Source organism: Natrix helvetica (assembly GCF_964273705.1).
Source record: "Natrix helvetica genome assembly, chromosome: 4".
NCBI classification, from domain to species: Eukaryota; Metazoa; Chordata; class Lepidosauria; order Squamata; family Natricidae; genus Natrix; species Natrix helvetica.
Window position 1 is genome coordinate 142,911,068 of NC_138550.1, and position 15,381 is coordinate 142,926,448.

Genomic DNA, 15,381 nt, shown 5'->3' on the forward strand with positions numbered 1-15,381 from the left:
TGGAGCTCCTGTTACTTGCTTTTAGTGACTGAAAACTTTTGTTTAAATTCTTTTAGTTATTAAATTTATAAATTGTAAACTGAGAGTTCACAATTTAAGAAACAAATTACAAATATGAAGGGTTAAGTACACTGACCTATGTTTAAGAACTAGTGAATATATAAACTTCTTTTGTTAGATCAGTATGTTCAGGGGTGAAATTTAGCAGGTTCTGACAGATTCTAGAGAACCAGCAGCGGCAATTTTGAGTAGTTCAGAGAACTGGCAAATACCACCTCTGCCTGGCCCCAGAGTGGGGTGGGAATGGAGATTTTGCAATATCCTTCCCCTGCCACGCCCAACAAGCCATGCCCACAAAACTGGTAGTAAAAAAAAATGAATTTCACGACTGAGTTTGTTGATATTGTATTACATAAGTTAAAAAAAAAACAGATATTTTCCTGTGTGAATTAAACCTTCATCACACCATTAAAGAAGGAACATTTGAGATTTCATTTTAAAAGCAATGAAATATTTTATTGATTTTAAGGTATGTAAATAAATGTTGCTTAATCCAAAAGATAATAGAAAACAGTAATAAAAATCAACATTTTCTAAAGAAATCATTTAATAAATATATTTCAATGCTACATACTCCGCAGTCCTTCCAACTCTCCCTTCTTCGAGCTTATCTATTGCAAATATAATTAATAATTGAACAATAATAAATATAAAAGTAACATCATAAACAGTTGTTTTGAGCACAAACTGTCTTTTTGGTTTTTACTAAAGAAGCAATCCACCTTTTCAAAAATTTACATCTCACCCTTGAGTTTCAGTCTCAGGATCTACCATTCCTACCATAACATTGCTGTAGGGTGATACAAGCAAAAGTTGACTTGCAGTAATTTACAGCAAAAACTGAACTGAATTCAGACGGGAATTCCCTTTCACAAGTGAGCTAATGTCCTCTCCTTTCCTGAGTATGTCTGGCTTTATCATGCTGTTTTTAGGAATTCTGAATGGCTCTAGAGAGAAATAAGAAAATATTTATTCTATAATTATGTGATTAAAATTCCCAACATTCTTTATTATCGGTATTCAGACTAATTCTCCATATTGGTGCACAACAACCTAAGCATCTTTAGATAATTAACCCTACCATATTAAGGAGTGCCAGTTTGATGCAGTGATTAAGGCACCAGCTAGAAATTGAGAATCTGTCCCACCTTAGATACATAGACAGCTGGGTGATCTTGGCCAATCACTCTCTCTCAGCCCTTGGAAGGAAGCAATGGCATATCACTTCCAAAATCCTGCCAAGAAAAATGAAGGGACCTTTTTCTGACAGTCCCCAGGAGTCAATGCTGACGCAAAGGCACATGTGAGCATTTTCTGCCTGTCTCTTCAGTGGACAGGGTCCCCATTACTTAAATGGTGCTATGGCATAGCAATTGCTGGTTTGTGATCAATGGTGGGTTCCTACCAGTTCGGACCGGTTCAGCCGAACCGGTAGCGGTTTGGTGGCCTGGGTTGCTGGAACCGACAGCAACCCAGGTCTGCTACGACCCCGAACCAGTTCTCCAGTCAGCGTCATTGGTGCCGCCATCTTGTTTTTCAGTTCTGAGCGTGCGCAGAACAATATTAATTGCAGTGTGCATGCGTGCGCAGCACACATCAAGCACGCGTGCACAAAGTGCGCACATGAGCAAACCAGCAGGAGTGCCAGTCAGAACCCACCCCTGTTGGTGATGGATGTGCTTTTATTTCAGAGGTAGCCATTGCTTTGATGGTTTCGCTTGGCAGTGAGGAGGCAATAATACGAAAGCCAAGAAGAATTGAATTTGATATCAGATCTGCTGCAATGCCTGCCTACTTTATCTTTTAGAATCTCAGGCTGTAAAGCATCATGCCAGGGGCAATTAGGAAGATGATCAGAATATAAATGGACATAGGACCAATAAAATAGGAAGTGAATGGATTTAGAATTGGGACAGTGTTGACTTCATAACAATACGCATCAGCGGGTGGCTGGCTTTATCATTCCTAGTGATCTGAGCATCTGATTATTCTGCTGATGCTGCTGATATCTATCTAGCCAGATGCAACAGATGATATTGTAAGAATAAGACTTAGCAGTGCACACTTAAGAAAAGCAACTGGTTGGTTAGGAAGAAGGCAACTTTAGAGGTTCCCCTTTCCAGGTTGTGTTTTTTTCAGGCTCATCTCACTATATTGTTTGGAATGTTCTTTCCCAGAGCATAAAAAATGCTGTTCCCAATCCAGTACGCTCAGATAAACCAAACATGTAGGTGACATTCCTTCTTCCATGCGTGAGGACATGCTTGCTGTATTGCAGGCATGCCCCATCACAGTAATCACAATTGTGATTCCAGATCAGCTCTGTTGACCAATCTAATATAGGTTGGTTCTTCTCAGTTCTGGAGATTATGTGGCATATTTGTGATCGATAAAAGTCTAGATGTGTCCCCAAGTTCCTAAAGGACAGAGAGATCATGGCAAGATTTGGACTTCAGCTTGAAAGCCATATTCTTGTTTTTTCGGGCCACAATCTTCCCCCAGAATCGCCTCGCCTTCTTGGGGATGGTCTCTTTCCTCTTTTGATATGCCAGCCTCTTCTCGTTCTTCTCTCTGCTGTCCCTTCTCAGGCGAACTTGACGCACAATGCCTTCAAACAGCTCCCTGACATTATGCTGTACAGCTGCTGAGGTCTCAATGAACTTACAATCAAACACAACGGCACAGGCTCGGCCCTCTGCAAAACATTTGAAGACAAAATAATTCAGAAGTATTACTAGAAAGCAGTGAACTAAGTTCTTCAAACTTTTAAGATATGTCGACTTCAATTCCCAGAATCCCCCAGAAAGCAAAACACTGACTTAAAAGATAAAATGTCTACTTGGATGAAGTTTGTTTCAGTAGCGCCACTTCACTACAGGTAGTCCTTGACTTACGACCACAATTGAGCCCAAAATTTCTGTTGCTAACTGAGACAGTTGTTAAGTGAGTTTTGCCCCATTTTATGATCTTGCTTGCCACGGTCGCTAAGTGAACCACGGCAATTGTTAAGTTAGTCGTAAATCTGGCTTCCCCATTGACTTTGCTCGCTCAGAAGGTTGAAAAAGATGATCCTATGATCCTGGGACATAAATATGAACCAGTTGCCAAGCATCTGAATTTTGATCATGTGACCAATGGTGATAAGTGTGAAAAACAGTCAGAAGTCACTTTTTTCAGTGCCGTTGTAACTTCAAATGGTCGCTAAACGAACTGCTGCAAGTCGAGGACTGCCTGTGTTGTCAATGAATTCTCTTTTGGAATTCGAAACACCTCCACCATCCCCACTCATCATGTGCAAGCAAGTCATAATGTAGATAAGTGGTGGGTTACGGATCCTGTCGCAACCGGTACGCTGCAACAGGGCCGGATGTCCACCTCGGGCACACGCACTGTGTATGCGTGCACACGCGACCACCCTGCAACACCCCAGCTGCGAGGTTGCACAGGCACCGTACGCTGTGGTGCGTGCACAATTGGCCTGTTTGCCTCAAAAAGAGGTAAGGAACACGGGCGGGTGAGTGGGCCCACTGAAACACCGTTCCAGTATGGTGGCCGCTACTCCCAGCTGCCACCAGTATGCCCGTACCGGGCTGTACCGCCCGGCACCTACCACTGATGTAGATACAGTATGCCTACAAGTACAGCATCTAAAGAGCTGAAGCAGAAATATTCGAAGAGAAACATCCTTACCTGAAACAGAAACTTCACGGCGCCTTACGAGATCACTTTTGTTGCCCACTAAAATAATAGGAAGGTCCTCCATCTGCCGTGCCCTGCGGAGCCGAATCCTTAGCTCAGATGCTCTTTCGAAGCTTGCTCGGTCCGTGATGGAATAGACAATTACATATGCATCTCCAACTTTCATGCACTGATCTTGGAGCCATCCGTTTTCATTCTACTCAAATAAAGAGAGATCTGGAGTCAGAAGTTTAGGCTTCACACGCCTGGAAGCCCATCATCTACAGGAGAAAAGCTAAATGTTGCTGGTTACGCTAATCATAAAGCTTTCATTGTTTTAAATGCATTGTTTGTATTCGTAATCAAGCATTGTATTGCAAAGTCTCTTGCATATACAATTTGCTTTTTATTTGCAAAATCTCTTTTTCACCAAATTCAGACAGGTAAAATGCATTCGGTACCTCAGTGGTATTCAATTTAACTGGGGTTCTATCTTACGGTTGGAATTTTGAAAGCATTTGAGGGGCACACACACAGAATGGCTACTGTGGAAGACTCACTTATTACTAAAATTGCTTTGATTTCCAAAGTATTTCTGTGTGTTCACTAGCAGTACTCCTTGCTCTTCTAGCAATGCATGTATACAAAATAATCAGTGAATTGGATCCAGATGTAGATATGTATAATAGTTGGTATAAATGGCCTTCCTTGCCCTCATCATCAAATCATCCCTATAAACCCCTGAAAATGTTCTGCTTGTGGATGGAATAACACTCATTTAGAAAAGAATCTCTTCCTCTTTACAGTTTACACTATATCACTTTCCATTCCCTGAATTCTCATACATTCTGTTTAGCATGTGGGAATGGACAGCGATAGAGAGGACCTTGATTCTACTACCTTACTAAATGCCCCCAGATCTTAATCCAAGTATTTGTTTATAGGGACTTAAATTGCAACCCATAGCCAATTAAATGGACTCCTTGAATATGCAACTAGCCAAGACCAGTTCAGAAAAACAATTAGACTATGGTCCTACAAATGTCACTCCTTGCTTTCCAACATGAATGGGAATATAATTTAAAGAATTACAATATGGATCAAAACATGCCACTGCAAATATTGACTGTTTCCCCATTGCAGAGTCTAGGGAAGTGATAAGTGTAGCGAACAGGAAGCCACTAGGAAATCTCAGGAATACAGGCTGGCCAAAGCATCCCAGAAGTATAAAACAAGTGGAAATTTGCCTGGCTCTTATTCATAGCTATGGCACACCTCCAATTTGAGGCCATGGTGATTTATTAGCTTAGTAATAAATAAAAGAGTTTATAAGCTTTAACTTTAGCCAGAATTATTAGTTGTGTCGTGTCTGCTAGAAGTAACATTTATTTAACACCTGCAAGTAAGAGCTAGAAAGATCCACTCTGACCTCAAATGTCTCCTATATAGACTAACTAACAGATTGTGGCTTTGACACTCAGCTAAGATATGTTGCAAGCAAACCCATTACTGGAATCAAATAAGGCAACACGATATTTAGCTTAAGCAATGGTTGTAGAGGTGTCCAGACAAACGTATAGAGGTAAATAAAGCTCATTATTAGCATATTAAAAATCCACCCAACGGTAGTGAATTTATATGATAAGTAGAATTAAATAAATAATGGAGTATTGTGGGATGGCTTTGTTTTGTGCACATGTGTGACTGTCATGTGACTTTGTAACCAATCAGGGATTCTCTTACTTTTGTTCCCTCTATTAAATTGACTGTGCCTGATTTTTGGGGCGCTCCTTTGGCAAAAGCCCAGGAGCATCCCTTCTTCTTTTTCTGTAGACCAATAAAAGAGTTTTGTATTTCTTTGATCCTATCTGGACATTGGCTTTTTCACACCAGGTTCCCATATCTAGCCAGCTTTCTGGACAACAGAATGAATGGCAAATTGTTTCTGTATGGACCCAGGTAGTGGTCAGTTTGACAGAATTTTTGCTTTTACCTCTAATATTTACTCTGAGTTCAATCTTAATTTATACAAAGTTGTGTATCAAAACAGGGATAAGCAAAGTAGTTTTCAATTTGCAAATGCAAGATTGTAACTACATATACACCCGTGTGCGAATGCACCCCAATACACCAAATATCAAGCAGTAGTACTTAAAAGTATTTTTTTAAAAAAAACAAACTTGTTTGTAGTCTGCTGGAAAGCAGGGAGGGAACCAGCCATTTCCAAATTGGGGGGAAAAAATCCATAGGCCCTGGTGCTGTGTCAAAAAATAGCAGTCTGATCTTAGTTAAAACTGAGAGATGGGTATTCAAAACTGGTCTCAAAGTTCTTAACTAGGCACTTTGTGCCATCACAACCTTCAAGCACAGCAAAATAAGTACTTTCAAGCTTTCAGCCAACACACACACACACAGACAGAGATTATCCAATCTAACAGCTGTGCATTTAATTGTTTAGTGCAGTCTCTCCTTGTGCACAAAGTAAAACTCATCCACAAAGTAACTGATGGCCACAGAGGTTTCCTGAAGTTTGGCTTCTGAATATTTCTAACTGTGCTTGCTACTAAATTTAGGGACTTTTTTTAAAAAAAAGAATGCATTTATGTAACTATGTATTTCGCTCATCAAAATTAAAGAATGAGAATATACACCTGAACACATAGAGGGCAATAAAAACTTCTGCCTGACAAAATGGTTTTTGCACACTACCTTGTTTTCCCAGACATCCAAAAGCATGATGTTTGCACTTTCGCCATCCACCTGCAAAGTTCGTTCGTAGGTGTCTTCTAGAACGGAGAACACAAAAATATTCGACATTCTTTTAGTTTTCCTTTTCACTTGATAACAAAGAGTTTAATGCTAAGGTTTAAGGTTCAAGGTTTATTTGGATTTATATGCCGCCCTTCTCCAAAGGACTCAGGGCGGCGTACAACATTAAAAACAAATTTCAAAATTTCAAATTTTTAATTTGTTAGCCGCTCCCTCTCCACAGGGGACTCGGGGCGGCGTACAATAAAAAATATACATGCATACATATAGACATATAGATACACACATATACATACATATACATACATGGAGGAGGTAGTAATCAAACATATATCACATTAATAATAATAATAATAATAATAATAGAAAATTAAAATTAGCCATTAAAATCCCATGATAAAATACAATTTAAAAGGACTGTCAGGAGGAGGATACACATCACAAAAGTTAAAAAAAGATTAAACCCAATTCCAAAAAGACCAAATCGATTTTTTTTAAAAAAGAAACAGTACATTTAAAATAAATTAAAATTAACATTAACATTAACAGGCCAGGCCGGCTTAGGCAAAGTAAAAGTTAGAAAGGTGAAAGATTCCCTCTTTGGCAGAAATTAAATAAATCATCCGTACGCTGTTGATTGTGGATGCCATACCAAAAAATAAGAGACAACATTAAACTACTTCAGGTAGGAATAATTAGGTAAACTTTTTAAGTTTAACAAAACTCTTCATCAATTGTACGTCTCCATTATAACCAACAAAATGTGCTCTATGTAACAATCAAGAATAAAACACTTTTTCTGCATTGGCAGCCATACCTAACACTTGAGTAGCCAACAAAGAGATACATACAAGTATCTGGAGATGGGGATACAATAAATCAACTTTAAATTTCATATTATTCACATTTAATTAGAATTAAATGCAGTGTCTAGAACCCCTATTTAAGCATGCGATGATGTTTTCTTCAATTCCATTTTTTTTAAAAAGACCATGATTAAAGAAACATTTGGAGGAGGCCTCTGCCTGTCAATTTTTTGTATATTGGACTCCAGGGTTCATACTAACTGATGTCTGATACAAGATAAGGCATGATTTTCAATTGATTCTTTCACAGTGAGAAAAATTATTTCAGGATTTTTTTCCGGTTTCATTTGAACTAAATAATCTAAAGATACCAACTCAGAAAATATAGATTCACTGCTGCATCTGTAATTGTAATTGTTAATTTTAATCTAATTTTTAAAATGTTATTGTTCATATTAATTGGGTTAATTTTGGATACTCTATCTAATTTCTTTTTTAACTTTTGTAATATGTGTTTTTTTTAATGTTGTACGCCACCCTGAGTCCTTTGGGAGAAGGGCGGCATATAAATCCAATAAACAAACAACAAACAAACAAAGCATCTATCAACAGGGCAGCTAAATCTATTTTGACTGTATTTCATGTGTGTTCTTTCCATTCCAGACCATCACACCAGACAAATGTTAGGGAAAAAAACCTTGTTACATCTGACATTCATATATCAGGCTCTGGCAAAGATCTGAACTTTTCCATGAGTTCCAGAATTGTATCATTTCCATGGTAGAAAAAAAAAAAGATGAAGTCTACAAGAAAAATGATTGCATTGACTTTTTGCTGGAGTTCTCTTTCTCCTAAGTAGGACAAGAAGAGTAGAAAGAAGATCCAAAAGGAAAAAATAAATAAAGCAAACATGATCCTTTGACCCCCGTGGGAGCTGCAGGCAGTCCTGGAGACTCCAGTTAGGCTTAGTAATGGAAAATATTTGTTTTCACTCAATTTATGGGTGAACAGGCATTACAGCTGCAAGCAACTTAAGACAGCTTCATTTTGGAGCAAAAGTACATAGATTCAAGGGGTGGCTTTTTGAGAAAAAGTTTGGCTGTTCCTACATAGAGTACCAACAAATTAGCAATCCTCTTCCTTGTATTTTAATTACATTTTTTATGCTTCTTAAAGGAGCATAAACACAAGGGTGTTAAAATCCCTGATAGAGCAAAAGATTGCATGTGTTTGCCTTTGATCTACTTTGTAGCAACTTTCCCAAAGTGTAAAATCCTCCAGATGTGTTAGGACTACAATTCCGAGAACCCCAACATCTTTCTGTTCTAAAACAAATGCTCAGAAGGTTCCAGTTCCATATTGCAGTGAAGATGGTGCAAAAAGATCCCTCAAATCTTGGGTTCCTCTCCATCTTCTTGAATTTCTCACTCCCAATTCCAAATGTAATTAATTTTGAAATCAGATTCTGAAGAGATACTTTTTAATCACATACACCCCACCTATAGTTCCATAAGTTTCAATATAAATTACTCATGGAATAAATAAAGTGCTATTGAATTATTTAGGCTATTATTATTGCAGTGCCAATCTGTAAAAGTTAAAAATGATGCCCACCCACCACAAAAGAAAAATAGGACTTCATTTTAAAAGTGAATTATTAGAAGAGGAATGCACAGTGTACGCTATGCTGTACATCCTTTTTCTAATGAAAGGAGAATTTGAAATGTAATATAAATAGTGACTTATTGAAATAATCCAACGATGCTTTAAAAGCTGCAGACCAGAGGTGGGTTGCTACCGATTTGCACCAGTTCAGGCGAACTGGTAGTGGAAATTGGAACTGGGTCGCCGAACTGGTAGGGACGGCAGGCTGCCCAGCCCCCAATTCGGTTCCCCAGTCACCCATGCCGTGCGGGAATGGTTTTTAGTCATTTTTTTAATGTGCTGTGCATGTTCAGAACAGTTTACAGGCAACTGTGTATGTGCAAGCAATGTGCGGCGGGCGGGTGCAAGTGAGCAGTGCACGTGCAAAGGACGTGCAAAGCGAACTAGCAGTAACGCTGGCAGGAACTCACCCCTGCTGCAGACCAATTAATTGGGGCTATCTTTTATTTAATCAAAAGGCAAATCAATACAGCCTCCTCCAACCTGGTGCCTTCAGGAATGTTGAAGTACAATACCCATCATACTTAACCAAAGAATGGCTGATTAGGATTATTAGGGTTGTAGTCCAACACAGCCGGAGGATAGCAGGTTAAGGAAAACTGAAATAAGTGAATAACTTCAGCAAGTCTAATTTATTTTAAAAAATCTTACAGTGTACTCTAATGCAGAGTTATTTGAAAGTGGGTCTTATACTTTATTTAAGTCAGTATGTTCTCATTTCCATTGTTCCAACCTTAAAATTCTCTGTTTGCTACATTTGATTTTGAAGGACATTTCTAGCTAGACATATATAAAGTTGCGCTACAATAGTGCAATACTTGGCATGTCTACTCAAATATTGGCTCGTTGAGGTTGATTGTGCCATAATCCCAGGTACATGCAAGGGGAAATTTAAAATTCACGCCTAAATGTAATGCTTGCAATGCTTTTTTAACAGCAACTCTAATGTTGCTTGTTTCCAATAACTTGTCCAAATCCTGGGACAGTTTGCTTAATAGAAATGTTTAAAAAGTATTTTAGCTCCAAGTTTGTCTTCTGAGCTGATCTCATTTCTTTATTTCAAATGAGATTAATAATAATGTGTAGAAATTTTACTTTTCTCATATGAATACATTTCTTAAACCTATCAACTGCTTCCATACCATTATTCTAATTTGTATATCACCTTTTTCAATAACGTGTATCATTTGAAAACTCATTAATGATGTGTCTTGGTTGAATTGAAAATATGATGAAGTAGCTGGAATTCTGCACATGTTGAATGTTTATGAAAATTGTCCAGAAGCACTAACTCCTTCGTAGCAAGAATCAGTAGCTTTTATAATCATCTCCCTTAAGATACATGATATTAATGGAAGATTATGTATCCAAAAATGAAACATAAGCATTTTGGTAGATTTATCGGGGGGGAAACCCAACAGTTTTGATTTCTCTTTATTTCTCATTTTGCACATTCATTAAAAAAAGGAAAACATAATTAAATTAAGTTGGCATTCCAATGCAAACTCAAAATAGCTCCCAGCTGACTCTGCCATCTTCCTTAATAGAGAACCACACTCTGAAATCACTTTGGAGGCCACAGCATTATGACTTTAAGATCAGGAACTCTGAATTTATGTGTTTTATTTTTGCTTGCTCCCAAAGGCCTCTCACCCAAAAAGTTTTAACTAAACCTGGAAGGGGGGGGCAAGGAATAAAACACCTACCTCCCAGAAGTTCACAATCACTGTCCAGGCTGTCGTGCACACCTGCAAAGACACTTGCAATGGTAGTTTTGCCAACTCCTTGTTCCCCTATGAGAACCACTCGGTAGAAGATGTTTCCTGACTCCGTGGAGATGACAGAATCAGAGGACTCCGATGACCAGCTCTTGCGGCAATACTCTTCATGGTTGAGCGTGTACCTTTTCTGACGGTTTGCCTCTTGGGTTTCTTTCTGCACTACCAGATGCTTCCCGTCTGTTGGAATGCTCCAACGTTGTTGCTGAGGTTGCAAGGCGCCACAACTACTGGCACTGTTGCGACGCATGGTGACGTTGTTCAGGGTCATGGCTCTATCCCTTCAAGACTAGAAAACAGCAATGGCGAAATGGTAAACAACACAAGTACCAGTAGGTTGCATACATTGTCTGCCTGACATGGGGAATGCCCGCAAGGTAAACCCTTGGTGAGCATGCCTGAAGGGTCTGCGACAACTCGGCATGGCCAACTCGCTACGGCCAACTTGCCATGGCCAACTCGCTGTGGCACAACTCGCCATGGCTAACACACCATAAGACAAGAGCAGGGATGAAATTCAGCAGGTTCTGACAGGTTCTGGAGAACCGGTAGCGGAAATTTTGAGTAGTTCGGAGAACCGGCAAATGCCACCTCTGGCTGGCCCCAGAGTGGGAAGGGAATGGAGATTTTGCAATATCCTTCCCCTAGGAATGGAGATTTTGCAGTATCCTTCCCTTGCCACACCCACAGAACCAGTAGTAAAAAAAAATTGAATTTCACCACTGGACAAGAGTTAGACTAATAGTGAAGAAATGGTGGAATAAAATCATTAAAGAAAGGACGCCAAAGGATGCCAATTAAATTGAACTGTTGAATTGTCCCGCAGCGAATCGGAGAAAATAGGAGAAAAATGCTCATAGCAGGGGAAATTCCTCCTTAAGAGGCAACTGAGGGCTTGGGAAGTGTAACAACTGCTCACCAATTAAAAAAAAATACTTCAAATTTGAATTCAAAACCTGGTTTGTTTCCTCCACCTGATCATGTGGTCTGTGGATGGCCATTGCTGTCAGTAAGAGTGCAGACCGAGTGGCAGAACGGTGCCATCTGAAAAAGCCATCCAAAGCAACCAAGAAACATGGTTTGCTGCATAGGAGAGCCCTTAATAGAAATCTACTCATCCTGGAGGAAGATGCCAAGACATTCACCTTTGACAATCCTGTTCCCTGTACTCCTGAAAAGCAGCCCTTCAACCACAAGTGGGCAACCAGGGGCTACAGAAGAAAGAAGGGACATCTAACGATCTTTAAGAAACAGTAAAAGCATACCTAAGTTCCTTCCTTTTTCCCTTAAAGGATCAGTTAACAAAGAGCAAATCCTCTTATGTGGATGAGAAAATAGTTCAAAAGTGTACCCATGCTATGTTTGTGGTGTAAGAATTCCCTTTTACTGTAAAAGGCTGTAATTCATCTCAAGAGCACCAAGCCAGGACTACCCCCCCTTGCCTATGGATAGTTTATAACTTTGCAGGATGGATTGTTCAGCATGGGTAAGAAACAATGCTACGAGGCAATTCTTGAGAACCAGAAACTTTTGCAGCTGCCATTTTTCAGGAAAGTTGCCTTGATGCTCACCAGCTCTGGTCATGACAGCTATTTAGACATTTGGCTTATTCAGGCTAAAGTCTGGTTCTTGGTTCTTTCTCAGCTGACACCACACCTTTAGAAGCTAACACACAGAAGGGAAGAGAAGGCTAATGGCCCTTTCCCAAAGTGAACCTAAGAGCAGCATTTGCAGAACTGTTCTCCTTCAAAGTGAGCATTTGGTCCATCATTCAGTCCCATGAACGGGAATCCCGCCGCTTTGGAACGAAGGCATGCAAGCAAAAGTAGCCAAGGATGTTCTACCTAACATTCAAGACGCAAACATTTCTCTGTCGTTTGCAACTCCCTGCAAAAGCCCCAAACTTGAGATGCCCAAGGAATGCCACACAGAAAAGCACATACAAAATGAGGCTCTCCGTTTTCTGCCCCGCTCACAGGAACTTTCTGAAGCAAGAATAGCATCAAACTCCTGCATATCGAATACACTTCTAGTCAACAATAATCCTTCTTAGAAACAGACAGAATCAAATCCTTTTCTATAGCAAGTTTTTTTCTCACTGTGTGCAACGAACTGGGCAGTTAATACTATTTCCTCAATGAAGAAATGCAGCTAGTTTGGATGCAACTTTTAACTTCTATTAACTTTTTTCTTTTTGCTCTCTATATACAAGTCTGCTTTGGTGCTTAAAAGAAAGCTTATTAATTTGTTCTTGGTAAAGAAACACTACCTTGCTGGATGGTTGGTTGGTTCGCAGCCAGGCGATGATCTTGATCAGACTCTCTTAGTTCTCAAAGTATGGAACCCCAGGCAAATCTCCCACAGAAAATCCTTCATCTGCTCAAAGACTGCCTCCCTTAATTCTTTCTCAACAAACCTGGTTTATATTAAGCCCATCTGATCAGAGACAGGGCTTTTCCGTGACGTCATTGCTCTGTCCACCCAAGAGCCAGCCCCCATCTGTACGGAAGCAGGCATGCAGAAAAGAGGGAAGGAGGGAGAGAGGAAGAAAGAAGTTACTGATGCTAACAAAGTGGCTGGTGTGTGGTTAAGTTTCTTTCTTTTGCTCTTCTTTAAATCTTCATTATGCTTTTTAAGAGCGATTCTGCAAAAGAAAAGCACACATGCACACAACTCCTTTCTTGGGGGGGGGCGTGGAATGCCACTGAAATGAACCATCTGTTTGAATCCTTTTGGGTTCATTAATGCAAGCAATGTTGCACGAATCTTAATTGCCTGGAGGTTGTGCTGTAGGGGGAAATCACTCTCTTTCAAACATGGGCAAGCTATTTACTCACAAATACCTCCAGGTGTCCTTTGTTTAACTTTATTTTTTTTAAAAAAAATATCAGGGAAAGTGATATACTGCAAAACAAAATTTCAGTCTCTGGCATCTTATTTACTTGAAGAAAAATCTTGTGACCACAATATTCCCATTGGGATGATAAGGATGCTTGCCTTTGGGTATCTGCATGCATCCTAATCTCAAAATATTTACTTACTACAAATTGCATTAAATCTTTATTATGGTCATACACCAGCATAAGGAAGGTGGGGGTGGTACAGACATTAGAAAAACATAAAGGATACAAAAGAGTAGAAATAAAAGTCTTAAAGAATTATGGAAGGCTAGACGCTATACAGGCACTCTTTATTTAGTGACTGCCTCGTTCAGAGACCATTCATGTTTAGGATGATGATGAAAAGCAAACTTTACAACCGATCCTCACATTTCCAGTCTCTGCATATATGTGAGCTGAAGGAGAGCTGAAGTAACATTGTAAGCACAGTCACAGAATTTACTTAGCTTAATTTAACAACTTAGTTGCCAGTCCCAATTGGGATCATTAAACAAGGACTTCCTGAAAATGATACATTAGTTAAAAACTAAAAGTACGGTATATATAGAAAGCAGGGGTAGGAGCATTAATTGGATGTGGGCAGCATATAAGCTTAATATGTGGATGACTATATCAAGTTAGAATGCACTCTAATACAGCAAAGTAGACGCTCATTAAATATGGTTTATAGGTTAGGTCATCCTCCGATGAACTTACTTCTGCCAAAGTTATGTACGGTATTTATTATAAATCTGTTAAATCTTGCATCTATTCATGCAATACTACCCAGATAGTTGGGCGCAATATGCCAATAAGGCTTACACTGTAAACCATGGGTGTCAAACTCAAGGCCTGCGGGCCGCACGCATCCGGCCTGCAGGGTACTTAGATCTGGCCTGCGGGGCCACGCTGGAAACAGTGAAGGACTGGCTCTCGGTGCCTCTGCCGGCAAAAGTGGAATTCACGTGGCTACACAGCTCTCCCAACTGCACGGCCCTCCTGACCTCCGTTTTTGCTGGCAGTGGGTTGCAGGACATCATCACAGCCTCCCAAGCTCCATTTTGGGCCACCACAGGTTGCCCCCAACACGAGTTGACCGCGCCTATCTGGCTCACAACCCTGATGCGGCCCTCAATGAAATCGAGTTTGACACCCCTGTTGTAAATCAACCAGAGAGTGCTGTAAAGCATTATGGGGCAGTATAGAAGTCTGCATGCTCTTGCTATTTGTTTCATCAAATAGCATTGGTTTTTATAAAAAACAAAAAACAAAGGTTATGCTGCGCTAAGAAATCATATTGCTCAAAGAGCGCTCGGTTCTTTGACTAACTTTATAGCAGGCTATATTTCTGGCTGTGCTCAATTTCCCAGACATTTCCTGGCTGGCTGGCAGCTGGATTGTCTTGTTCTGCACTTTCTGTTAATCTGGGTCTTCTTGAATGATTTCCCCATCCAATGTTGAACAGCACAGGGAGCCAAGCTTTGCATCAAAAGAGGCACGAGGTTTACAAGCACTTAGGTCGCTAAGAGATGGAAGAATACATTGGAGGAGAAGATGGGAATTGTACTAAACATTTCCAGAAATTACACAGCAGTTTACAGATTGCAGTTTGGGAAACATCAATCTGCACATTAAGTTAAAAGCACAACCTCTCCTTGAGCCTTTTGACTATAAAAGAAACCGAGTGATGGACAGGTCCAATCTGACACTCAAGGATGAGGAGTGGGAAGGAGTAACCACCCCTGT

At 39.9% G+C, this 15,381-nt stretch overlaps 1 protein-coding gene across 1 annotated transcript; it reads right to left on the reverse strand.

Moving 5' to 3' along the window:
* Window positions 1-502: 502 nt before the first annotated feature.
* Window positions 503-13,201, reverse strand: GEM (GTP binding protein overexpressed in skeletal muscle). The gene is made up of 5 exons (XM_081953072.1): window positions 13,026-13,201; window positions 10,685-11,037; window positions 6,448-6,524; window positions 3,751-3,955; window positions 503-2,755 (listed from the first exon to the last, which is right to left on the reverse strand). Exons 2-5 carry the CDS (start codon window positions 11,025-11,027, stop codon window positions 2,478-2,480), a joined length of 903 nt encoding a protein of 300 aa, XP_081809198.1. The 5' UTR covers window positions 11,028-11,037; window positions 13,026-13,201; the 3' UTR covers window positions 503-2,477.
* Between the last annotated feature and the right edge of the window lie 2,180 nt (window positions 13,202-15,381).

Coding starts and splice junctions, on each gene's coding strand:
- GEM (XM_081953072.1), bottom strand. CDS start 11,027: ATGACCCTGAACAACGTCACCATGCGTCGCAACAGTGCCAGTAGTTGT. Junction 6,525..10,684: donor TGATTGTGAACTTCTGGGAG/GTAGGTGTTTTA, acceptor TCTCCGTTCTAG/AAGACACCTACGAACGAACT. Junction 3,956..6,447: donor TGGATGTCTGGGAAAACAAG/GTAGTGTGCAAA, acceptor TTATTTGAGTAG/AATGAAAACGGATGGCTCCA.